General features: G+C 39.3%; 1 protein-coding gene across 6 annotated transcripts in view; it reads left to right on the top strand.

Annotated features, from left to right (window-relative positions):
* Window positions 1–25,876, top strand: part of tjp2a (tight junction protein 2a (zona occludens 2)) — a 70,824-nt gene extending 44,948 nt beyond the window's left edge. For 5 of the 6 annotated variants that reach the window (XM_034191914.1, XM_034191912.1, XM_034191913.1 and 2 more), the window contains 17 exons: window positions 2,526–2,637; window positions 3,470–3,621; window positions 5,087–5,171; window positions 5,314–5,464; window positions 6,170–6,278; window positions 6,646–6,865; window positions 7,636–7,823; window positions 14,673–14,768; window positions 14,980–15,059; window positions 16,633–16,843; window positions 19,709–19,809; window positions 19,896–20,120; window positions 20,375–20,479; window positions 20,833–21,030; window positions 21,457–21,534; window positions 23,444–23,529; window positions 23,636–25,876. In XM_034191914.1, the coding sequence (XP_034047805.1) occupies window positions 2,526–2,637; window positions 3,470–3,621; window positions 5,087–5,171; window positions 5,314–5,464; window positions 6,170–6,278; window positions 6,646–6,865; window positions 7,636–7,823; window positions 14,673–14,768; window positions 14,980–15,059; window positions 16,633–16,843; window positions 19,709–19,809; window positions 19,896–20,120; window positions 20,375–20,479; window positions 20,833–21,030; window positions 21,457–21,534; window positions 23,444–23,529; window positions 23,636–23,798 (2,360 nt within the window). In that variant the 3' untranslated portion in view covers window positions 23,799–25,876. Of the gene's footprint in view, window positions 1–2,525; window positions 2,638–3,469; window positions 3,622–5,086; window positions 5,172–5,313; window positions 5,465–6,169; window positions 6,279–6,645; window positions 6,866–7,635; window positions 7,824–14,672; window positions 14,769–14,979; window positions 15,060–16,632; window positions 16,844–19,708; window positions 19,810–19,895; window positions 20,121–20,374; window positions 20,486–20,832; window positions 21,031–21,456; window positions 21,535–23,443; window positions 23,530–23,635 lie in introns of all 6 variants that reach the window. The other variant, XM_034191910.1, reaches the window with a different exon arrangement.

The following is a 25,876-nucleotide window of genomic DNA, read 5'->3' as shown; positions in this document are numbered from 1 at the left end:
CATTCAGTTAGTGGCATGGTGCGGTGTCATAACGGATCAATCAGTCGCTCCAAGAGGCGTCATGACACCCGATCGGTTAGCGGCTCGGTGCGGTGTCATAACGGCTCCCTCAGTTTCTCCGTGAGGCATCATGACATCCAATCAGTTAGCGACTCGGTGCGGTGTCATAACGGCTCAATCAGTTGCTCCGTGAGGCATCATGACATCCGATCAGTTAGCGGCACGGTGCGGTGTCATAACGGCTCAATCAGTTGCTCCGTGAGGCATCATGACATCCGATCAGTTAGCGGCTTGGTGCGGTGTCATAATTGATCAATCAGTCGCTCCGTGAGGCGTCATAACATCTGATCGGTTAGCGGCTTGGTGCGGTGTCATAATTGATCAATCAGTCGCTCCGTGAGGCGTCATAACATCTGATCGGTTAGCGGCTTGGTGCGGTGTCATAACGGCTCAATCAGTCGCTCCGTGAGGCGTCATAACATCAAGCCTGGTTCACATGACAAGATAATTAGGCCGACATCGGACCCAATCTTCCCCTTCCAAAGGATGCCCAACAGTCGTGATGACGCTAAATACAATCTTATCAGATATTCCTGCCATGTGTGGTGTGTTAAGAGCACTCTGATCTGCTCAGAAGGACGCGAGCAGCTAAATGTGACATGCAGCCAATCAGAAAGCGAGGTGTCTTACCTGGGAATGAAAAAAAAATGTCTACGTTAGTGGTCTAAAAATTAAGATAAAAGATAAGTGGTCCGATGATGGTTTTAAAACTTATCTGAAAAGCTAATCCGCTAACAAAAACGTTAGCTTCGATAATTATCGGCTATTGGATTAGCTGAACAGTGCCCACCACTGCATCAGCCAGTGCAGCAAGCTCACCTCCACCAGCGCTGCCCTGTTCCTGCCCCGCGGGGACTAAATCTGACTCCTCCTGCTGTCTGCATGAGGACAGACCTGCAATCCTGTTCTTTATAAGAATTAATTTTGGAGACTTTACGCACTGGATTACGCATCTGTCCACGAGGCCAGGTATCCCGCTGGGGGTCAACAAGGTGGCTTGGAGTTTCTCGTCTCTTATGCGTGGGCGCACTTTCACCTGTTCCCCTCCCTGTCGTGGACACGCAGCACTTAAAAGCACTGACTTCTCCCCTTTACTCCCCCGCCAACACTGCCTGCTGGACTCTCCACCACATTCTGGACAGATGTGCGAGGTTGAGATTAAGTGTAAATTTCTTCAGTAAACGAGATACATGTAGATCGCTTACTGAAGAAATTTTCATATTATCACTTACATATTTGTTTACTAGGCTAAATACTTGAATGCTTTGTTTTGCATTTACAGAGTTCAGTGGAATTGGAATTGGAATGTTCAAAAAACCTGCACGTCCAACTGCCACAGTTTTCACCAGTGCTTTGTGGTGAAGTCTAGACTCCACCCGGTTCACTCCTCCTACCAACTATGTCCTCCTCAGTGTAGTAAAAATCCTACAGTGCATCTACAGTATATTGGTTACCAGTGTATTATCTCTGTATTCAATTTGTCAAGTAACATCAAAATCAGTTAAATAAGTCAGTAATGAAGTAATTGATCAAATGGCCCTAAATTCAGATAGTCAGTTGAATTTCTACTTTCAATTAAAAACAGTTCAAAACAAATGTATATCACCCTTTAACACCAGATTATTGCTCAATAACGAGGTTTAATCCCTTTTAAGACATGTTTTTTTTAAAGCTGTTTAAAATGAGCAAGATTTAACACTTTTAAAAGCAGTTTATATCATTCTGTTGTTGGTTTAAAATGGTTAAACAGTCAAAATGAATTTATCTTAATATACAGTGGGGAAAATTCGCCACATTTGAGAAAGTTGAACAGTTTTTTAATTTTGTCTTGATAAATGATTTACACAGTGACCACATTGAAAAAATTACTATTGATCTGTTGGTTTGTTTTTTCTGTAATTGACCAGTAAATTAATCAATTATTATCAACTGGAGCACAGAGGTTATTCTGTACCTTCTATAATTCATAATTTTGGCTATTTTTTGTGTCATACAAACAAAATAACTACAACATTTGCATTTTTGCACACCATATTTTTTGCATAATGAAAAAAAAAAACTAAAATAAAAACCAAATTACCATAATCATTAATTGCAGATTGAGTCCTTCCATCCTGGTGTTTGTAGAGGTTGTTTTTTAAGGTTCTTCCCAAATGTGTGATCACTGTTTTTTTTGTTGTTGTTTTAATGTCTTGCTATAATGAGTTTTTGTCTAGAGATCCTTATCTTAACTAATCCTAAACTATCGTGGTCTCAGGTCCCATAAGCATGAACATGTTTAAAATAGCAGCCCCATTCTCAGCTAGAAGTATCTTCACATTGTCGGGTTTTTGTGGTGGTTCTGTGATTAACATTTTCTCTTTATAAACTATGATGCCATTTGCTGGAAATGTGAAATGTGTGTGGACTATTGAATTATGACATTAAATGTTAAAAACACATCGGTCTGTATTTGTGCATTGCAGATATCTCTGAGATTGAGTCGTACCGCTCCTTCTCGCCACAGGATGACAGGCGCTGTAATCACTCAGACCTCTCCTCCCACTCCTCCAATGAGAGGCTCAGAGAGAATCCAAGGTCAGCCGTCACTCACTCTCCAGCTGCAGGAAACCATTATTCAAGCCATCGTCGCCACCTTTAGACAATGATAGTCACAGGAAATTAACCAGGAGTCATTCCCTAGTGATTTAATTATGAAATAGGTTTCTGTTTAAAAAAAAAAAAAAAAAAAAATTCAGGATAATGGAGGATTAGTCAGCCTACATATCGCGATGGAATGTAAGGGGAATAAAAGGATTAATGCTGTTATTTTAATGTAATGCACAGAGATTATTTGGGCTGGAGAAAAGTCAGCAGCCAATGGAAAAGTTGAAAGACTTTATGGAAGATGATCAGTGGCTATAAGGCACTCATTTAATTATAATCTATTTATAAAGAGCTTTCGGCTGAGAAATTACAAAGTGCTGTACATGTTAAAAGGAAATAAAACAACAATCCAGAAGAACAGATTTAAAAAGAGAAAACCAAAAGCATACTCATCATACAAATATAAACCAAGAAATTAATTTAAAGCAGTGTAAAAGTGAAAACTCATTTTTTTTTGTTGTTGTTGTTTTACCAAAAAGGTTCCGCAGAAGTCACATTCCTAACATCAGCCGGCAAACGTTTCCACAAAGTCAGAGCACAGTGAAGCTCCGTCTGCTGATTCTAATTGATATTTAATTTCAACAGACTGTTGCCCCAAACTGATAATTGATCATCTGAGGTGGAATTATTATTATTATATTTGCAGATTTTCCCCCCTCGTTTGAAGAATCCAACTCTGGCAATTTTATGGTTGTGCTGTAATCTTCATAAGGATTCATAAGGTTTTGTCAAATTCTAAATTTTGACACTTGCATGTGACTAGAGAGGACCCTCCCAGCAGACTGGCAAAAATGGGCGCAATGCCCACACCATTCAGAGGCGCAGATCGAGTTGTGGAAGATATGCCACCATTACAGGCAGAGAGGGAGGAGCGCCGACCAGACAGGGAGGAGCGCCGACCAGAAACGCCACCAGGTATGTACAGCAAGTTCAAGTTTTTGGTCTTCAGCTCACTTCGCAGCTTTTCAATGGGATTCAAGTCAGAGCTTTGTGCGGGACTATCGATAATGTTCACTTTGGTTTTCTGGCGGTAGTTCTTCACTGTATGTTTGGGTTGTTCTAGTGTTGGAAGACAGATTTACTGCTGACTGCTTGAGGTTATCTTTTGGCGTCTTCACGTGTTCTTGCTTCATGATTCATAGCATAATACTTCCACTGGCGTGTTTCACTGTGGGGATAGTGTTCGTTGGTTTATATACTTCTTCCTTCTTTCTCTGAACAGAAGAAACATCTCTATGGCCAAAGAGTTCTAATTTCATCTCATCTGACCAAATGACTTGCTTCCAGTATGCATAATCTTTTTCCAGGTTGTCCTCGTCATACTTCAATCTGACTTGAAGGTGTTTCTTCTACAGAAATTTAGTACAGAGTCTTTTTTAGGGGGTTTAAAACCCCATAGTCCATTCCTGTCCAGGTTTCTAGTGATTGTCTTCTTTGAGACTACAAATCCAGACTTGGCCAGGTCATTCACTAGCATCTCAGCAGTTGTTGTGGGGTCTTTAGGTACATGTCTCATTAGTTTTCTTTCCAGAGTTTTTGAAATCTTTTGCTTCTTAGCTCTGCCAGATTGTTCTGTTCTATGTGGCTCTCTGAATTTCTTGATAATTCTTCCCACTCCAGTTCTTGACATTTGGAAACACTGTGATAACTCCTCCCACTACATTGTGAGCATCAGCAATTCTTTTTCTCACGTGTAAGCTGATTTCTTTTGTTTTCTTTGTGATAGCTCCAACCCTGACTGAAGTTTGAAAATAACCCTCAGTTTGAACTTGATTTTTTACAAGCTATGAGCATCACAAGATTAAAGCTTGTGGTTTGTGCTGTGGTTCACCATGAAGGTCTGTTCTTAAAGGGAAATATTTTTTTCTGTGTGCAAAGTAAAATCACATAAGCATCCAAAATAAAACTGGTATCTTTAGAAATGCTGTGTTGAAAATTGCTCGATTAAAAAAAGATGTGGAAAAATTCAGAAGAAAATGTTAAATTTTAAATGAAAGCTAACTTTGTGCTGAGTATTTAAAAAGTAATACAGAGCAGAACTGGACGGGTAGTGGAAATTGTAGCATGAAATGTGCAAAAAAAACCCAAAAAAACTAAAGTACATGATTTATGGCATCACTATTAAGAACTGATTAAATAAATAGGTGACTGGAGCACAGAGGTTATTCTGTCTTAGATTTTTGGTCTCGCAAGAAATTATGAAAGCTGTAACATTTAAAAAAAAAATTATTGGATTTACGGAGGAATTCAAATTTTCTACTTTTGGTTTAATAAGTCACATTTATTCTTCACAAGAAATGGAGGGAAAACTGGACATGAGTCCCCAAGATTAACAGGTTAATATGTGTTTTTGTTTTGTTTGGTTTTTTGGTCTTTTTAGTTCCTGTAGTTGCAGCACCTCCAAAGGTTTGTGCTCCTCCTAAAGTGCCACTGAAGCCGAGCTTTGAGGACCTGGAAGTATATGGGTTAGTATATTTATTACACATAATCAAAGTCTGCCTGGCAAACAGATTTTTTTTTTTTTTTTAACCAGATCTTTGTTTAAACACACATCACACTCTTCCTTCTTTGCATTTTGATGCAATGCTTCTTCACTCCGTCATCCAGACCAAACACGGTGATGGTGCGCTTCCAGAAAGGCGACAGCGTCGGTCTGCGGTTGGCAGGAGGCAATGATGTTGGCATTTTCATTGCTGGCGTTCAGGAGGACAGCGCCGCTGAGCAGGAGGGTCTCGTTGTAGGCGATCAGATCATGAAGGTGAGGCTTCCTTTATCTTAATGTTTCTAATTGTGTTGTCAAGCTTCAGTTTCTCAGTGTTTGAGCAATAAAGTTGGTCTTCTGTTAGCACTGGGCAATGTTTACTTAATTTGCATATCACAATGTCTACACTAAAACATCACAGATGAATGGGGGACAATACTTTGTATTTCTGCATACCTTTTAAAATGTCTTCTCACATGAAATAATAATTACGTTTTTATTTATTTGCTTGGCTTGGGTTTTACTAATTTACCTTAATCGGCTGAATAACTGTGCACCTCAGCTGTTTTTTTCCCCAAGCAGCTCTTGTCTGTTTTTGTTCAGAGCAGGCAAGTCTCAGGAAAGCTCTTTTCCCTAATCAGAATTAGCTCAGACTCCTCATTTGGCCTAACCCGTGCTCAGCTTGTGATCCTCATCACTCCAGGCAGACAAACTCTTCTTGATATCTGTACTTTGCGAGCAGCCTTGTACCTCCACCGGGGCAGTCTGGCACTTCATGCTCTGACTCTGTCTCGGCCCAGCCCACAGTTGGCTCACGACCCCACCACCACATCTGTTTCACACAAACATCTCATCACTGGTTTAGTCTAAATACTACTCACATTCCTTTCTTACTCCTGTCTTTCCTTCTACTTGCTGATGCTGCAGGCTTTATGACTTTGAGTCCTCATTCTGATTTATGGCACTTTTGTTTCATGTCAGGTGAACAATATGGATTTTAGAGGAATAGTCCGTGAGGATGCTGTCCTGTACCTCTTGGAGATTCCTAAAGGGGAGGATGTCACCATTCTTGTTCAGAGCAAACCTGATGGTATTGTACTTTACTGTGAATACAGTGTGTAATTTTTTTTTTTTTTTTTTTTTTTTTTTTTAGAAGAAAAATTGTTCTGAAGAAAAAGCTGAATGAATTGGTGGTTAAAAAAAATTGTTTTTGCAATGGCAGTCTAAATTTAGGTAATGCGTATAAGGATTTTGTAGCAATTTGCCTTAATGACAGCAATTTCGGGGTGATTTAATTAAAAAAAAAAAAGTAGATGGCCCAGAATTGAATCTTCAAGTACACAAATACATTATAAAGTACTGTTAGTGTAGGTGTTTTCTTTTTCATTATCAGTATGTAGATAAAATCAGACTATTGTTCTTGTTTTTTTTTTTCCCTCACTATCTTCCTCTTTCAGTATACAAAGACATTTTAGTATCTGGTAGAGGAGATTCGTTCTTCATCAGGACCCATTTTGAGTATGAGAAGGAGGCTCCTCAGAGCCTTCCTTTCATCAGAGGGCAGATCTTCAAAGTGACAGACACACTTTATGACGGCAAACTGGGCCACTGGCTGGCGGTTCGTACCGACAAAGATAACCAGCTGCTGGAGAAAGGAATCATCCCCAACAAGAGCAGGTCTGTGGCGGTCTTTGTTACACCAAGCATTTCTAAAAGATGATGTTTGCACTGACTTATAGATGCATGGGGGGAAAAAAAAACTGCATGGCAATAAATAAATAAATTCCAGAGCAAAGACTTGTTTTTGTGATTCTTAGAATATATGTAGTAACATTTAGCTGTTGTGTTCTCGCTTTAGCACACAGTTAATCATCTGATTAAGCTGCAGTCGGGTGGCACAAGCCTCTGACTGCTGATTAGGCCGTAAAATTTTATCAGTCACTAGATTTAAATTATGTCCGCTCTTTTTAATTCTACACTGAGATTAATCTGTTGAAATAATTTGATGTGTAGAGATCGATCACGCTCCCAGTCTGACTGTGAACTCGTATTTCAGTCACAAAAATAGCTTTACTACTTATAATAAATGTCAATGGCTCCTCAGATTATACTTTGGACACACTGAAGTTCTGGAATTGCAGTTGACTGTGGTTTTACTAGAATTTATCTCAGTTATAAGTATTTACCAATCACATGAAATGCCTTTGATATAGGAACAATGATAGGAACATTCCTTTTTTGGAGTTATTCTGCTTAACTGAATGATCACGTGTCTGTAAAAAAAAAAAAAAAAAAAAAAAAGCATCATCTGAGTCTACCCAGCTGAAAATGGGGACTGACTTTGGCTGGGGAAGTAGCCTGTGACAGACCGGTGTCCTGTCCAGGGAGGTGTCGGAGTGTTTCATCTGCTTTTTTTGTTTGATTGTTTATTCTTTAATGCCTAACAGAGCAGAGCAAATGGCCAATGTCCAGAATGCTGCTCGGGCCGCGTCAGGGAATGACAGAGGGGACTTCTGGAGGCTGAGGGGTCAAAGGGCAGCGAAGAAGAAGGATATCCGCAAGAGCCGTGAAGACTTGAGTGCTGCTCCAGTTGTCACGCGATTCCCCGCCTACGAGCGAGTTGTCTTACGTGAAGGTAGCCACACATTTGATTTTTGATTTCCTTTTTCATCTTAATGTTTTATATGACACTTGGTGTAGGACAGGGATGGGCAACTGGCAGCCCTCAGCATCACTTGGTGCAGCCCGCGAATTAATTTCTAATTAATAACTAATTTTTAATCGCTGGCTTCACTGCTTTTGACCACAGGTGTAATTTTGCCTCCAACCGCTAGATGTGCAAGAGACCTTTATCTAAGCAAGTAGCTGCTCTCTTCTTCATTGAACACAGGGAGTAGCTAATGCTAAGCTATTCATTCGAGCAACAGAGATGTCTGCGCCAAAACGAAAACTTGACCAGGAAAACCGCATCTTTCAGGCAAGATGGGAAACAGATTACCTCTTCAGAGTTCAAAGGCAAATCAGTGTGTTTAGTGTGTCTTGAAAAAAATCAGCCATGAAAGATTTGAATGAATGAATGAATGAATGAAAACTGTTTATTTCGAACATTTGATACAACAACAATTACAAGATAGATCAGTAAAGACAACAACAAAAAAGTTCCTACTGTGTACCCAACATGTCCGAAAAGGGGTAGGGTGAAGCATCAGCTTATTTATCCCTACCCCTTCTTCCCCACAACCAGTAATACCCTTTGCCACATATACACATAGATTCCTACACACCTAAACCGATATTAATATATATATATATATATATATATATATATATATATATACACACAAACATAAATATACACCTACACATACCTACTTACATACAAAATACTATATATTTACAAGCCGAAGCAAAAAACAAAAACACCCTAACCCTCATTACCCTTCCTCCTCCCTATACCTAGAAAAAAACATATTTTTGTACCGCTGTTTGAACTGGTTCATGCTTGGACATTGCTTGAGCCCCACTCCCAATCTGTTCCACATCCTCACCCCACAGACAGAAATACAGAAACCTTTTAATGTTCGTGCCCACTGATGCTTTAAATTAAATTTCCCCCTCAGACTGTAATCCCCTGATCTGTTAAAAAACATATTTTTAATATTTGCTGGAAGTAAATTGTTTATTGCTTTATACACAATTTGTACTGTTTGAAAATGAACCAAGTCTGTGAATTTTAAGAATTTGGATTGTAAAAATTGTGGATTTGTATGATCTCTATAGCCAGTATTATGAATAATTCTTATAGCTCTTTTCTGCATTACTGATAGTGATTGTGTTGTACCTTTATAAGTATTACCCCATACCTCTGCACAGTACTGTAAATATGGTAAATCCAGTGAGCAGTAAAGAATGCGGAGTGAGTTGTGGTCCAGAATATGTTTCGCTTTGTTTAGAACTGAAATGCTTCTTCACAGTTTACTTTGTATATGTTTTATGAGTCTTCCAGTTTATCTTATCATCTATTATCACCCCCAGAAACTTATTTTCATGTACCCTTTCAATATCTACCCCCTCGACTTGTAACTGAACCTGTATGTCTGTATTACAATAGCCAAATAACATGTATTTTGTTTTACTTAAGTTTAATGATAATTTGTTTCTGTCAAACCATATTTTCAATTTTCCCATTTCTATACTGATCCTCCTCAGTAACTCCTGCAAATCCCCCCCTGAACAAAAAATGCTTGCGTCATCTGCAAATAATACTAATTTTAATATTTTGGAAACATTGACAATATCATTTATATAAATTAGAAACAGTTTTGGACCCAATACTGACCCCTGTGGGATGCCACAAGCATTGTCCAAGCATGATGATGTATATTCCCCCAACTTCACAAACTGTTTTCTGTTACTTAAGTAGCTTCTCACCCAGTGCAACACCAACCCCCTAATCCCATACTGTTCAAGTTTATTGATTAATATGTCATGATTGATTGTATCAAAAGCCTTTTTAAGGTCTATAAATATTCCAACTGAATGTAATTTGTGGTCTATGGCGTTTGTAATCTCCTCAACTGATTCTATTAATGCAAGTGATATTGAACTATGTGCTCTGAATCCATATTGACTATCAGTAAGTAATTTATGTTTATTTATGAATTTGTCTAATCTATTATTGAATAACTTTTCTAATAATTTGGAAAATTGTGGAAACAAAGAAACAGGTCTATAATTTGTGAAGTGGTGTCTATCCCCAGTCTTATACAGCGGCACAACCTTAGCTATTTTCATTTGATTGGGAAATTTACCGGTTTGAAATGATAAGTTACAGATGTATGTTAATGGTTCTACAATCCATTCAATGACCTGTTTTACCACCACCATATCAATTTCATTTAAATCAGTAGATGTTTTATATTTACAATTATTCACAATGTCTATAATTTCTTTTCCATCCACTGCTGTGAGGAACATTGAACAGGGATTTCTTTCTATGAGATTATTATCCCAATCCTCAGGTTGGGAATCGGGAATTTTTTCTGCCAAGCTTGGTCCAATATTTACAAAAAAATTATTAAAACTGTTGACTACCTCATCCTTATTTTCCTTCTTGACATTATTATCAATGAAATACTGAGGGTAACTCTGTTTTTTATTACCATTTTTGATAATGCTATTTAATATATCCCATATTCCTTTAATATTGTTTTTGTTATTATATAATATGTTACTGTAATATTCCTTCCTACATACCCGTATAATATTAGTTAATCTATTTTTGTATTTGTTATATCTATTTTCTGCCTCTTTAGTCTTTAGTTTTATGAATTCTCTATACAGTGTATTTTTCTTATTACATGCATTTCGTAACCCTTTCGTCATCCATGGTCGAGCTTGGATTTTTTGTTTTCTGTAGTCTTGTTTAATTGGACAATTTTTATCATATAATGATGTAAATATTTGTAAAAAAGTTTCATATGCACTATCAACATCACTTTCACTGTATACCTTTTCCCAGTTTTGCTCCTGTAAATCCTTCTTTAGTGTGTTCATGTTTTCCTCTGTCCGCACTCGCCTGTATTTTATTTTCTCCTCTGGCTGATTCCGCCGATGGTTTCTATTATAAACGATGAAAACTGGTAGATGATCACTAATGTCATTGATTAATAATCCACTCACAGTGTTATTCTCAATATCATTGCTGAATATATTATCAATTAAGGTAGCACTATGGGATGTAATTCTGCTTGGCCTGGTGATTTTTGGATATAAACTCATACTGTACATTATACTGATAAATTCATCTGTTATTTTATGCTTATTTGGATTGAGCAGATCAATATTTAAATCACCACAAATGAACACAGTTTTTTGATTAGTTTTTGAGAACATTTTTCCCATACAGTCAGTGAATGTTTCAATACAAGATCCTGGTGCTCTATATATACAGCTGACATTTACATATACATTTTTGCTTTTTTCTTCACATATTTCAATAGTTATACATTCTAATAAGTTATCAATCACAGTTGTCATATTGTCTACTATTTTATTATCCATGTTCTTATCCACATACACAGCCACTCCTCCTCCACTCTTATTCTTTCTGTTTACACAATTAAATTCATATCCATCCAGTTCAAAATCCATTCCTTTATCTTCATTGATCCATGTTTCTGATATAGCAATTATGTTAAATATTTTTTTAAACTGACTTAAATATTCTTTAATGTTGTTAAAGTTTGCATATAGACTTCTGCTGTTGAAATGGATTATTGATAATTTGTTATCCGTTCTAATGATCTGATTAAACTGTTCATCTGTATAATAGCAACAACTGTCATTGATATTTGAGAAGAAATTATTGTCCGGGTCTATATCGTGCTCCAAGTCCAGTACATTGTGGTCTGTGTATTTAAATGTTCTCAGTTCTACTTTTCCATGATCAGCAATCCTTTGAGTTATATTCTTCTTGTCTCCAGATGTAGATGAATAGGTAGTAGATGAATAGGTTCCTCTGGTCTGTGTCATGGTGTTGTGATGTGTTTGTGTCCTCATACCTTATTGGTCATATTTGTCCAGATCCTCGATGTTCCTGATTACCATAACCTTCGCTTGTTCTGGTGTTCCATTCAATTTGATAAATGTTTTGCAGTTGGATGTCCATGTCTGTTGAATTTTTCCCTGCTTTTTTAAGAAACGAGCTTTCCTGGCGATGTCTGCGTTTCTTTTGGTCAGATGTTCATTGATGAATACGTTTGTTCCTTTGAGTTTCCGTCCCTGTTTTAACAATGCCATTTTATGTTTTCTGTTGACAAACCTCATTATAACTGCTCGCTTGTCTCCATCCTCTCTCCTGGGCAGGGGGTGGCATGCTTCAATGTTATTACAGTCCATTTGAATACCTTTAGATTGCAGGAAGTCAGCCACCTGTTGTTCCACTGAGCTGGCCTCCTGCTCGTTGGCCTCCCCTCCGCTGTCTTCTGACACCGCCCGTGCGTAGGATCGAGGTTTAATATGAATTCCTGTAATAATAACGTCGTTCATCCTTGTGTACTGTTCCAACTCCGCAACACGGTTCTCCAGGTACACCAGACGCCGGTCTTTCTCGGCATTCTGGATCCGGAGAGCCTTCACTTCTTCCACCAGCTCCATAATGGATTTCGATTTCGATTTAAGTCGCCACTACAACACCACGCACAAAGACAAATGCGAAAAATACACCGGAGCTGCTAGAGCCGCTATGGTTGCTGACCTCAAAGGGAAAATTCACCGACAGCAGAGCCTTTTCACCAGAACTACCACTGTACAGGAGTCAGCTCTCAAGGCGTCTTATGCTGTTACCCTTGAGCTCGCTAAAGCATCCGACGGCGAGATGGTGAAGTGTTGTGCAAGAGAGATGGCTAAATCTTTCGGAGATGACAACATGGCTAAAAACTTTGAAACAGTGTCTCTGTCTCGTCGCACAGTGACACGACGAATTTTCGATATTCAAAGACATGTTGAGGAAAAGCTAAATGACGTCATTAAGGACTGCAGATATTTCTCCCTGGCACTGGATGAGAGTACAGATGTGACAGATGTGAGCCAGCTCCTTGTTTTCACAAGAACCATTGACAGTTCATTTGAAGTGCATGAGGAATTACTGAAACTGGTGTCTTTGCATGATACCACAAAGGGCACAGATATATTCAACGCAGTAAAAACTGTAGTAAATGAGCATGGGGGCTTCAGCAAGCTTTCAGCCAATGTGACCGACGGCACACCGTCCATGCATGGAAGACGCACCAGATTTGCAGGGCTCCTCCATCAGAGCGGAGTTGACTGCCCCGTACTGCACTGTATCATACATCAGGTAGGCAATGATTGATTCAATTCTATTTAATGAATTTATAATTAATTAAGACTATTTTCATAGACTTAATATTATTTATTTTTAATTTACAGGAGGCCCTCTGCGCAAAGACAATTAACTTCAGCCATGTCGTGGATTTAGTGACCAAAGTTACTAATCTTATTCGAGGGGGTAACAGGGCTCTCAATCACAGAAAATTTGTTGCTTTTTTTGGAAGAGGTGAATGCTGCCTATGGGGATTTACAGATGCACACTGACATCAGATGGATGAGCTGCGGAAAGTGTTTGGAAAGGTTTTTTGCCCTGCGCACTGAACTCCGTGTTTTTGGAGGACTGTCTTCGCTGTGATACGAGTGCATATTGCTGCAGACTCCGGGATACAGCTTTTCTGTGCGACATGTCTTTTCTTTGTGATATCACCTCACATTTAAATCATCTTAACATACAGCTGCAGGGCAGATGCCAAACTGTGTCGGACCTGTACGCACACATGAGCGCCTTTCTGCGCAAACTGGAACTGTTCAGAGACTGTTTCTCATCCGCGTCTCCAAATCTGTCACACTTTCCGTCCTGCGAAGAGATGTGCAGAGATGTCCCTGAATGTGAGAAAATATTCCCAAAGTACAGAGCCGACATAGAAACTCTGCTGCAGCAGTTCAGTGAGCGTTTCCAAGACTTCCACGCCGTGCAGCCACGAGTTGCGCTATTCATGGCCCCCCTCTGTTGCTGTCAGTGAGCAACCCATGGAGTTGCAGCTGGAACTGTGCAAACTACAGTCGGACCCTTTCTTTCAGTCACAGAAAAATGAGAAGGGGATTTCATTCTGGAGACTGTTACCCGAGTCCCGTTTCCCGTTGCTTCGAGATTTTTCACTTTCCATGGCCAGCATGTTTGGGAGCACCTACATCTGCGAGAGCAGCTTTTCAACAATGAAGCACATTAAATCAAAAGAGAGAAACAGGCTGACAGATGAAACTCTGTTCCAGCTCATGCAAATTGGAAGCACAGAAATTGACATTGACATTCAGTATATTGTGCAGCAGCAGGGGAGGCAACAGGTATCTCATTACGACAAATGTTGCTGAGCCAGGTGCAGGTGAGGCAGTGTCTTTTCAGGACCTTACTTGAAACTTCATGTGGAGTAGGAGGGCTGTGTAAAAAATAGTTCAAAGCCATAGCAAACAGAAATGATAGTTGTTGCACTTTGTGATAGAGTTCTGCACTTAATTGTTATTGCACTTTTTTAAAAATAAAAATACATGCATTTTGAATGTTAAAAATTGTGAAAACAAGTACAACAAACATTATTAATTGCTACAATATATGTGTTACTTTGTTTTTGTAATAATAAAAATATGTTTATATGAAGCAGCGTATGATGAAAATTCAGAGATATAGTGTGGCCCCCGGTATAGTTGGGGAAAAAAAATGTGGCCGTCTCTGTCATTAAAGTTGCCCATCCCTGGTGTAGGAAGTTTTAGTTAGTAGCTTTTTTTTTTTTTAGTTGAATAATAGATTCCATCTTGTCTTTGTTGTCAATGGACTGCATTTTTATAGCACTTTTCCATCTGCATCAGACGCTCAGAGCGCTTGTATATTTGTGACTAAATTTGTATTTATTTTCAGCTGGTTTTAAGAGACCTGTGGTGATATTTGGACCCATTTCTGATGCCATCAATGAAAAACTGGCCAGCGACATGCCAAATGAGTTTGTCATTGCCAGTAAGTGCTTGCAAGTATCATCAGCCTTTAGTCTTAAAAAAAAACAAACAAACTACAAACTGTACTTACTGTTCAGTGTTTTACAGTCAGATCTTGGTGGTCTAGGTGGGTCACTGTGCAAGTATTGGTCCAGAAAATGTTTCTGAATCAATACCAATAAAAGGTGTTTTGTGCACAGTTGTCTTCTGAAGTGTGAATAATTTGTCTTCAGAAACTGAGCCCAAGGACGCAGGAAGTGAGAAATCCTCAGGGGTGGTCAGACTCAACACCATTCGACACATCATTGAGCAGGTACGACACTCGGCAGGTTTGGACTATCTGGCCAAAAGCTGGTCACATGATAGGTTGTGCACAGGGTTGCCTGGATTCAAACCTTATCTCTTCAACTTGAGGTTAAAATCCAAATTTCCCCATCTCGGTATCCCTTTTTTTGCCCTGATTTTTATTCTTAAGGTTCTGGTCGGGAAGTGGGGATTTGTATCACTTTGATGCCCCTCCCCCAGGTGTTGGTCTACACACTGATATTCTTCTTCTGTTGTGCTATAAAATAATGCATAGTGCACCCAATAAGCATCTTTATTGTGTCACAGCCAATCATACGTTTGTTGGTTTCATGTGGTTATTCACGATATTGACCTAAATATAAGACTGCCCTGTTTTTAAGACACCCACCTCCCCCACCACAACCCTTTTTAAGGCACGTTTTTGGAAAAAATGTTTACTAGCACCCACAAGTAGTTTTTTTAAGAAAATGCTTTTCTTAAAAAAGCTTTCTGCACTCTTGCTGAGTGGGTGGACCCTAACATGTTGTTATTGATAAGGAGGGGCTGCTGTAGAATTCTTAGGGTGATAAAGGCTGAAGTACACAGCACACAACGTGATGTGATTCTGCTGACTCTCTCCTTGTGCAGTTGAAGTAGTGAAAGTAATATGGGTTGCATGTTGAACTAAATTTGCAGTTTGGCAACTAATTTGTGTGACCAACAGCACTCAAGCAAGTGTTTGGATTTTTTTCCCCTCTTTTCTGATTTGGAAACAATTGCAAGAGCTTCTGGGAGAAATGCAAATAATTATGATTTATTCTTATTTGTGACTATTGTATGCTGGTTCTTGTGGTGCTGTTGTTAAAGTTGTGTAGATAGGGATTTGTGGTATTACAATGTAGAAAAAGCAACATTCAGCACCATGACTTTCACTTGTTCTTGGTGTTTGTGGATGGTTGCGAATAAAAAGTAGTGCAAGATGGAGACACTCTTTTTGAGGGTTTTCATCACCACTTGCTGTTGTGAATGCATATAAAATGTAAATGTCTACTCCACAATTATATTTGTCAGGTGTATTCCCAAGCAGAGGTGGCCAAGTGGTTAGTGCGCTTGGTTTTTGTGCAGAAAATTCCCTGTTCAAACCCCACCCCTGCCACATTTCTCCATGTAATGTGGAGTTGCGTCAAGAAGGGCATCTGGTATAAAATGTGTCAAATCAACACACAGATCCACCTAGGATCTGCTGTGACAAACATGAGTGAAAACAAGGGAGCAGCCAAAGGGAATTACTTTTTATTGTCAGGAGAAAAACACGCTTCTATATTCAGGCCAATACAGTATTTCTCTAATTAAGTTTGTGATATAAGAATGTCAGATTAGTCTTTATTCATTATATTTTGGGAAAAAAAATTTTCTGCATATTTTTTTTCATTTTTTACTGTTGAAAAACTTGTCTGTTACAATTTATTTGCACTTATTAATGTTTATGACCCGGTTATAAAATCAGTTCTTACACATTTGGAATAAAACTGACATACGACATTCTTGTCTGTAAATTTGTGTTGTTGATGTAGGTGTTAAAATTCATGTTATGTCCTCAGGATCAACATGCTCTGTTGGATGTCACGCCAAAAGCTGTGGACACGTTAAACTACACCCAGTGGTATCCCATCGTTATTTTCCTGAACCCAGACAGCAAGCAAGGGGTCAAGACCATGAGGAACCGTCTGATGCCCGGATCCAGCCGCAGTGCTCGCAAACTGTATGAGCAGGCAGTCAGGCTGAGGAAGACCTGTGCACACCTTTTCACCGGTACATATATAAAGGAAACAATAAGTGTTCTACTCATGATTTATACACAGGCATGCACATAACTGGTAATCATGGTGCTTGTGCATGCTAATAATAAATGATGCACACCAGAAAACACAAGGGAAGCACTTCATAAGAGGAAAGCAACAACTGATTGTACAACCCCTGGCAATAATTATGGAATCACCGGCCTCGGAGGATGTTCATTCAGTTGTTTAATTTTGTAGAAAAAAAGCAGATCACAGACATGACACAAAACTAAAGTCATTTCAAATGGCAACTTTCTGGCTTTAAGAAACACTATAAGAAATCAAGAAAAAAAAATTGTGGCAGTCAGTAACGGTTACTTTTTTAGACCAAGCAGAGGGAAAAAAATATGGACTCACTCAATTCTGAGGACTAAATTATGGAATCACCCTGTAAATTTTCATCCCCAAAACTAACACCTGCATCAAATCAGATCTGCTCATTACTCTGCATCTAAAAAGGAGTGATCACACCTTAGAGAGCGGTTGCACCAAGTGGACTGACATGAATCATGGCTCCAACACGAGAGATGTCAGTTGAAACAAAGGAGAGGATTATCAAACTCTTAAAAGAGGGTAAATCATCACGCAATGTTGCAAAAGGTGTTGGTTGTTCACAGTCAGCTGTGTCTAAACTCTGGACCAAATACAAACAACATGGGAAGGTTGTTAAAGGCAAACATACTGGTAGACCAAGGAAGACATCAAAGCATCAAGACAGAAAACTTAAAGCAATATGTCTCAAAAATCGAAAATGCACAACAAAACAAATGAGGAACAAATGGGAGGAAACTGGAGTCAATGTCTGTGACCGAACTGTAAGAAACCGCCTAAAGGAAATGGGATTTACATACAGAAAAGCTAAACGAAAGTCATCATTAACACCTAAATGGAGAAAAACAAGGTTACAATGGGCTAAGGAAAAGCAATCGTGGACTGTGGATGACTGGATGAAAGTCATATTCAGTGATGAATCTCGAATCTGCATTCCCTTACCAAAAAATAGTACTGATAAGTATATAAAAAGTAAACTAGAAGTATACTTGAAACATACTTGCATATACTACTTTTTGGTAAGGGTTGGGCAAGGTGATGATGCTGGAACTTTGTATGGTGCCGTTCCAATGAGATTTATAAAGATGACTGCCTGAAGAGAACGTAAATTTCCACAGTCATTGATGATATGGGGCTGCATGTCAAGTAAAGGCACTGGGGAGATGGCTGTCATTACATCATCAGTAAAATGCACAAGTTTACGTTGATATTTTGGACACTTTTCTTATCCCATCAATTGAAAGGATGTTTGGGGATGATATCATTTTTCAAGATGATAATGCATCTTGCCATAGAGCAAAAACTGTGAAAACATTCCTTGCAAAAAGACACATAGGGTCAATGGCATGGCCTGCAAATAGTCCAGATCTTAATCCAATTGAAAATCTTTGGTGGAAGTTGAAGAAAATGGTCCATGACAAGGCTCCAACCTGCAAAGCTGATCTGGCAACAGCAATCAGAGAAAGTTGGAGCCAGATTGATGAAGAGTACTGTTTGTCACTCATTAAGTCCATGCCTCAGAGACTGCAAGATGTTATAAAAGCCAGAGGTGGTGCAACAAAATACTAATGTGTTGGAGCGTTCTTTTGTTTTTCATGATTCCATAATTTTTTCCTCAGAATTGAGTGAGTCCATATTTTTTCCCCTCTGCTTGCTCTAAAAAAGTAACCGTTACTGACTGCCACAATTTTTTTTCCTGATTTCTTATAGTGTTTCTTAAAGCCAGAAAGTTGCCATTTGAAATGACTAGTTTTGTGTCATGTCTGTGATCTGCTTTTTTTCTACAAAGTTAAACAACTGAATGAACATCCTCCGAGGCCGGTGATTCCATAATTTTTGCCAAGGTTGTAGGAAAAGTGTTTCCCTCTGCTGTGCATCAATGCTGTTTCGCACACACGAGCACCATGAGTACCACTTATGTGCACCCCTGTTTATACACGACAGTCATAAGGTGCTTTAGGGAATAAAATGAAAACATTTTTTCACCCACAAAGTTTTTAGAAAATTTAAATTTGGCAATCCAAAAATCAGCAAGCGTTGACTTTAAAAATTCATAAGCTTGGTATTCTTATTTTTGTTTCCAGAATGTCAAGTTTGGCACTGTGTATTGATTAGGGATGTTTGAATATCTGCTAAAAGTCAAGCTAATATAAATGCTTGATAGTATATCAACTCTGTCATACATTCCGGGAAAGAAACAGCTCCAATCCGTTGGCTCTATAATGTTTTTCATTTATTTTAAACATATACATTATGACTCATCAATTCCAGTTAGTGCAGCATTGTAGTAAAATTAGGACATTGCAGAGTAATATTGACTGAACGGATTTTTAGTTGTGAAAATAAGTTCATTGTTTTTGATATTATTACTTATTTTTGTATTTGTGATTATTATTCTCAAATGCTTTCAAAAGTGGGCCTTTACCCTGAGTGGGGGTCCACCCCCCTCGATCCTCTGGGTACGTCCTTCTACTGTCTCTGTTGGCAGGAGGAAAACTGGCACGATGACGTGAGAAGATTGTTTATGTGGAAGGTTCTACCTGATCAGTCATAAAGAAAGCTCATGTGATAAACTCATCTGTCAAACAGATTTGTTGCATAATTGGAGCGGAGAGTTAAATGTTTAAATGAGCACCAGGTGGCAGCACTGACTGACAGCCCGCTGCTGTCGCCACCACACTGTGAAACGGAGCGAGGCAGGACCGCTGTTGATGATCTGTGTGAATAACACAGACATTGCGTATTTGAAGTGACAGAGTGTTAATGTTTCTGCGTGTGTGTTTAGCTACGATTGACCTGAACTCGGCTAACGACGCATGGTACGGCAGCGTGAAAGATTCAATCCGGGATCAGCAGGACAGAGCCGTCTGGGTGTCTGAGGGCAAGGTACGCCTCATTCATCTGCGGCAAAACTTGTCATTCTCTTTTTTTCTGACACTTTGCTTACTTTGACTCATTTCATTTCTCTTCAGTTGGACGGTTCGGAGGAAGACCTGGATCTCCATGACGACCGCATGTCGTACCTGTCTGCGATGAGCGCTGACTACCTGAGCATGGACAGCAGGTTGGCCAGCGACTACGATGATACGGCAGATGAGGGTGGAGCTTATACCGACAATGAACTGGACGAGCCGTTGGATGAGCCACAATCCGTGTCAGCCATCAGTCGATCTTCAGAGCCCGTGCTGCCAGACGAGGTTATTAGAACATATATATTGCCGTTTGAGCGTTACTCCTAGAGAGGCTGATTTAATGTCAGGCCTCACGAGAAACGGCTAAAAATGATTTTTTTATTTTAAAGTACCTGATTGAATTCTCAAAAAGCAATGATCAATTTTTTTAATCCATCAACTTACAGCCACTAGGGGGCAGAAATGTTTTGGGTGATGCTTTTACCAACAAAAAACTTTCCGTGTTGCTTTTCTGAGCTTGTTTGTGTGTGCATGTGCAGAAGTCACACCCTGAACCTCGCACTCGTATGAAGAAGTCGGGCAGCAGAGAGATGCTGAACAGAGAGCCCAGCCCTCCTCCTTCATTTGTCCCTGAACCTCCCAAGGTGAGATGATAATTCTTCATCTCCTCCTTCTCCAACATTGCAGGCAAATCTGATCATGTCAGGTTCACTTGTGTGCTAACAGCTAATGATTTTGAACGCTGCAGCAATGACCGATGCCTTCAGAAGTGTCACCAACAGTGTCATTCTATAATACGAGCACGTACGAATAGTTTGAAGCTCTAAGGGTTAGTCTTTCTAGAACTCTGAGGCCATTATCAACGGGGAGAGTAATGTGGATAATTGATGGCTAACCATGTTTATTATGATTTGGGTTATAAAAATGTGATGTTAATATTTCAAAGATTTCAAATAAAAAAAAACAAAACATCCTCTGTCATTTGTTGCTGCGACAGTTGCGGATTCAAGCTAGGACCGACTCGGCGCGGAGCTTTGACTCGCACTCCAGCAGCACCATCAGCAGTGATGTGGCAGCGGTGCCCAAACCGGCTCCACCCCCTGTGGCTGTAAAGCCCACTGTGCGCCCGAGTTCTTCGTCGGAGCCTCCTGCCAAGGAGGAGGAAGACCCAGCCAGTCGCTCCTTCATCGGAAAGGTCACAACTAAACACTTATTTCACAGCAAAGTATTTTTATGAACGTTTTGTCTTTTAAAGAAACATTCAGGAATCCACATTTTCTGGTACAACTCAAAGTATTTCATTTTTATTTTTTCTTCCTTTGTACTTGTTTTGCTTCTGATATGAAATAGATTTTGAGTGATCAGGTAACAGAAATATCTGAATTTATCTGTATTTGGATCCATAGTCACCCATCAGAGTGCCGTTCTCCTTCCATTATTTCATTCTCACACTCACTTTGTGCCATTTGACAGCTTGATTTGAATAAAAAGCAACATTACATGACTTAAATGGGCTTTTCCATAAAACAGATCTTCCCTGTGCGATGTCTTTACATGATTTCTAAAGTCATGCCATGAAGAGTTATTATGTTTTATAATTTTTATTTTCCATATTGTTCAGATTAAAGCCTTTGAAAAGATGGAACACTTGGCCAAAGCTCAGAGGATTCTGGAGCTGCAGGAGGCAGAGAAAGCTCGAGTAAGCGCCTGTTATTTTTGGCTCAAAGTGCTGTGTAAGGCTCAGTTGCGATCACATGAGACCTGTTCTGGCTCCCTGTGACTGGAGGAGCTGATTTCTAGGTTTTGCGGCCGATGTACAGTAGTGTTCAGAATAATAGTAGTGCTATGTGACTAAAAAGATTAATCCAGGGTTTGAGTATATTTCTTATTGTTACATGGGAAACAAGGTACCAGTAGTTACAGTAGATTCTCACAAATCCAACAAGACCAAGCATTCATGATATGCACACTCTTAAGGCTATGAAGTTGGGCTATTAGTAAAGTAAAAAAAAAAAAGTAGAAAAGGGGGTGTTCACAATAATAGTAGGTGTCCCCTATTTAAGGATGAAGCCAGCACCTGTTGAACATGCTTTTCTCTTTGAAAGCCTGAGGAAAATGGGACATTCAAGACATTGTTCAGAAGAACAGCGTAGTTTGATTAAAAAGTTGATTGGAGAGGGGAAAACTTATATGCAGGTGCAAAAAAGTATAGGCTGTTCATCTACAATGATCTCCAATGCTTTAAAATGGACAAAAAAAAACAGACGTGTGGAAGAAAATGGAAAACAACCATCAAAATGGATAGAAGAATAACCAGAATGGCAAAGGCTCACCCATTGATCAACTCCAGGATGATCAAAGACAGTCTGGAGTTACTTGTAAGTGCTGTGACAGTTAGAAGACGCCTGTGTGAAGCTAATTTATTTGCAAGAATCCCCCGCAAAGTCCCTCTGTTAAATAAAAGACGTGCAGAAGAGGTTACAATTTGCCAAAGAACACATCAACTGGCCTAAAGAGAAATGGAGGAATAGTTTGTGGACTGATGAGAGTAAAATTGTTCTTTTTGGGTCCAAGGGCCGCAGAGAGTTTGTGAGACGACCCCCAAACTCTGAATTCAAGCCACAGTTCACAGTGAAGACAGTGAAGCATGGTGGTGCAAGCATCATGATATGGGCATGTTTCTCCTACTATGGTGTTGGGCCTATATATCGCATACCAGGTATCATGGATCAGTTTGGATATGTCAAAATACTTGAAGAGGTCATGTTGTCTTATGCTGAAGAGGACACGCCCTTGAAATGGGTGTTTCAACAAGACAATGACCCCAAGCACACTAGTAAACCAGCAAAATCTTGGTTCCAAACCAACAAAATTAATACCTCGCAGATGTGAAGAAATCATGAAAAACTGTGGTTATACAACTAAATACTAGTTTAGTGATTCACAGGATTGCTAAAAAAGCAGTTTGAACATAATAGTTTTGAGTTTGTAGCGTCAACAGCAGATGCTGCCGTTATTGTGAACACCCCCTTTTCTACTTTTTTTACTAATAGCCCAATTTCATAGTCTTAAGAGTGTGCATATCATGAATGCTTGGTCTTGTTGGATTTGTGAGAATCTACTAAATCTACTGGTAGCTTGTTTCCCATGTAACAATAAGAAATATACTCAAAACCTGGATTAATCTTTTTAGTCACATAGCACTACTATTATTCTGAACACTACTGTACAAGGCTGTAAATGGTCCTGCACCTGCCCCTTGTGCTGAACATCTTTAGCCTTATGTGCCTTCTCCTTCTCTGCTGTTGCAGGATGCAGATTTCCTCTGGAGCCTTTTGGCTGTCAGGCTCCTAGTTTGTGCAGCAGTTTATCTGTTGATATTAAAGCTATTCAAGAACATTAGAAAATAAGTGTTTTCTTATATTAGCTATGATCAGCTTTCAAGAAAATTGGTTTAGTAGTTTTTGCATGATCCTGCTGTTTGAACTGTTGTTATGGATACAGAATTTCTTTGTTGTGGTTTATTAGGCACGCTGTGCAAATAAATGAGCTTGGAGTAACACTTTTTTTTCTTATGTATCTGTTCTGGCATAACTGGGTCTCTTCAGCTGGAAATCGCCCAGAAGCACCCGGACATCTATGCCGTCCCCGTGAAACTGCCAAAGCCCAATATCAATCGACCTCAACCAATAGGGTGAGAGCATGACCTGTTACACTAACGTGACGGGATTTATTTTATTCTTCCCCTTACAAAAAGCTGCTGCCTGGAAATAAACCCTGCACCTGTGTCTTCTGACCAGTTCAAGTTCCAGTGCTGAGCCCCAGGCTTCCTCCAGGCCTCCACACGGCGAGCCAAGAGGTCACGACGACGACAACGATGAGGCAGAGTACCGCAAACAGCTGGCTGACCAGACCAAACGGAACTACTACGACCCCCACAAATACACAGACACAGAGCTGTAGGGCCCAGCACCTCATGTGACAGTTTGTGATGTGTCACCATAGTGAGCTGACGATGCTTGTTGCCTCAGTAACAGCTCATCTCTGCAACAATGTAAAAAATTGTATCTGCTAGATTTGACGCAAACACTCTTAGAAACTTTGTTCTTGCCCTGAACAAAATGACTGATTACGTAAAACCTGATATTTCATTTTATCTCTTCACTCTGCATTTTTATTTTTTTGCTCATCTTACGTAAATGTCACCCCACATCCGAGTCATAGATTTGATTGGCAAGTCTGGAAGAAGTCAGTCAGCGCCAACGGTGCTGTTGCTTACATATCGTTTGAAACGTTACGGTCGCCGTCTCCTTTTGTCCTAATCTAAACTTTTACCAAGAGATGGTGACAACATGGAGAAGAGCGCCATCTCCGGCCATGACATTAGCTCTGCGTTGCTGGCCTCAGCTCTGACAGATGAATCCTGCTGCAGTTGACTTTAATCACTGATTATCTTTGATTTTATTATGCGTGTACATGTGCGTGTCTCTGTGCATTGTGGGAAATCACATATTTTAAAGTGCCTTGTAGTTCAGATTTCTGAATGTTGAAGTGAACAGGTCAAGGCTCTTAAATCACGTGCACATAACCAAATCTGCATGTTTTGTGAAGACGTCGTCCGTGTACATCAACATGAAAATGCTTAAATCTCATCTTTCAGCTGTCATAATGTTTAAAAGTAATAAAAACAGCTCATTTTAGCTTTACTGCCTCACAGACCTAAAGTACAAAATAAAAACCATCAAAGCTGCTCAGTAATGGAGCACAATGACCCCTGTGACTGTTATCATTTTTAGTGATTATCAGTAACCGGGGTTGTTTTACATCTGCAAGGAATTTATTTTTTTTTTATTTTGAAAAAGCCATGTATTCTGTAATGGGCAGGAACGAAAGCTGTTCGTTGTTGCAAGAACTGTTTGGACATAACACATTTGATTTTACGCAAATTCGTTTTACAGTTTAAACACAAACTTAATTATAAATAATCACCAGCAACCACTGTTGTCTCACTGTGGTCTTACTGTCTTTACTTGGAGTAGCAGTTGCATTATTTAGCTTTTGCATAAAATAGACCTTGTCTATTTTGGCCCCACTTAGCTGCCGGTATAGCTTACTACTTGGTGACCACTTGGCTGTTATGGCTGTAAAAAGAAACCACTCTGATTTGAAAATGAAAACTATGCTGGCAAGGTGCCCTCTGCTGGACAAACTATGTAATGACACCTTTTCCAACAGCCATAGTATTTCTGTGTTGCGTAGCCTGTAAAATAAGTTTTCACACTGGCAAAAATAATGCCAATACTGATATTTTGGTGAAAGGCTCATCTCAGCTGATATTATCTGCCAACTGAAATGTCACTTGGGCTGCGCACGTATCAAAGTGCTCTGTTCACATTCCAAAACGTCTACTGTACAGTTAGTTTTTAAATGGGGACCAAAACAAACAAAAAAGTTTTGGGTTTGTAATGACTTCAAGCAGTGGCATGTAGTTCCAGATCGGAACTTTATTATTATTATTATTGTCATTGACATGTAAGTTTCCAAAAAATAAAACATAAAGCCAGTTATCTGAGCTGTAAAGTTTGATTTGTCTGACACAACCTCGACTCCGGCGCTCAGATGACATACGCCGCCACTTTCAGTGAGAGTGTGCATGTGACGATATAAGATAAAATGAAATAAACAGAAAGGTGGTGTTATTCTTAGTGTGTTTTGTTATCATTCAACAATGTAATCAGTTTAAATGTTTGTTACACTTAGAAAATATTTTAGGGTTTTGTCTTTTTTTGGAATTCGTTGTGCAGCTGTTTTTCAAAGCTTTGATGTCGCACAACTTCAACTTTTAAAATGTATCACTGATGGGATGATTGGATTTACATTTTAAATACTTTGAGCTTTTACAACCAGAGACAATCGTGTTTTTATGTCGCGTACATGCCTAGCTCTTTTATACATCAGTTTAATCTTCCTGAGTTATAGAATAGACTTTTGGGAATGTTGCTTCGTCTGGAATTTGGATAAATAAAAATTTTTAACCTTGA

Source organism: Thalassophryne amazonica, chromosome 17 (assembly GCF_902500255.1).
Source record: "Thalassophryne amazonica chromosome 17, fThaAma1.1, whole genome shotgun sequence".
Taxonomy (NCBI): domain Eukaryota; kingdom Metazoa; phylum Chordata; class Actinopteri; order Batrachoidiformes; family Batrachoididae; genus Thalassophryne; species Thalassophryne amazonica.
Note: the sequence above shows the minus strand (reverse complement) of the source record. Positions and strands in the feature narration are given on the sequence as shown.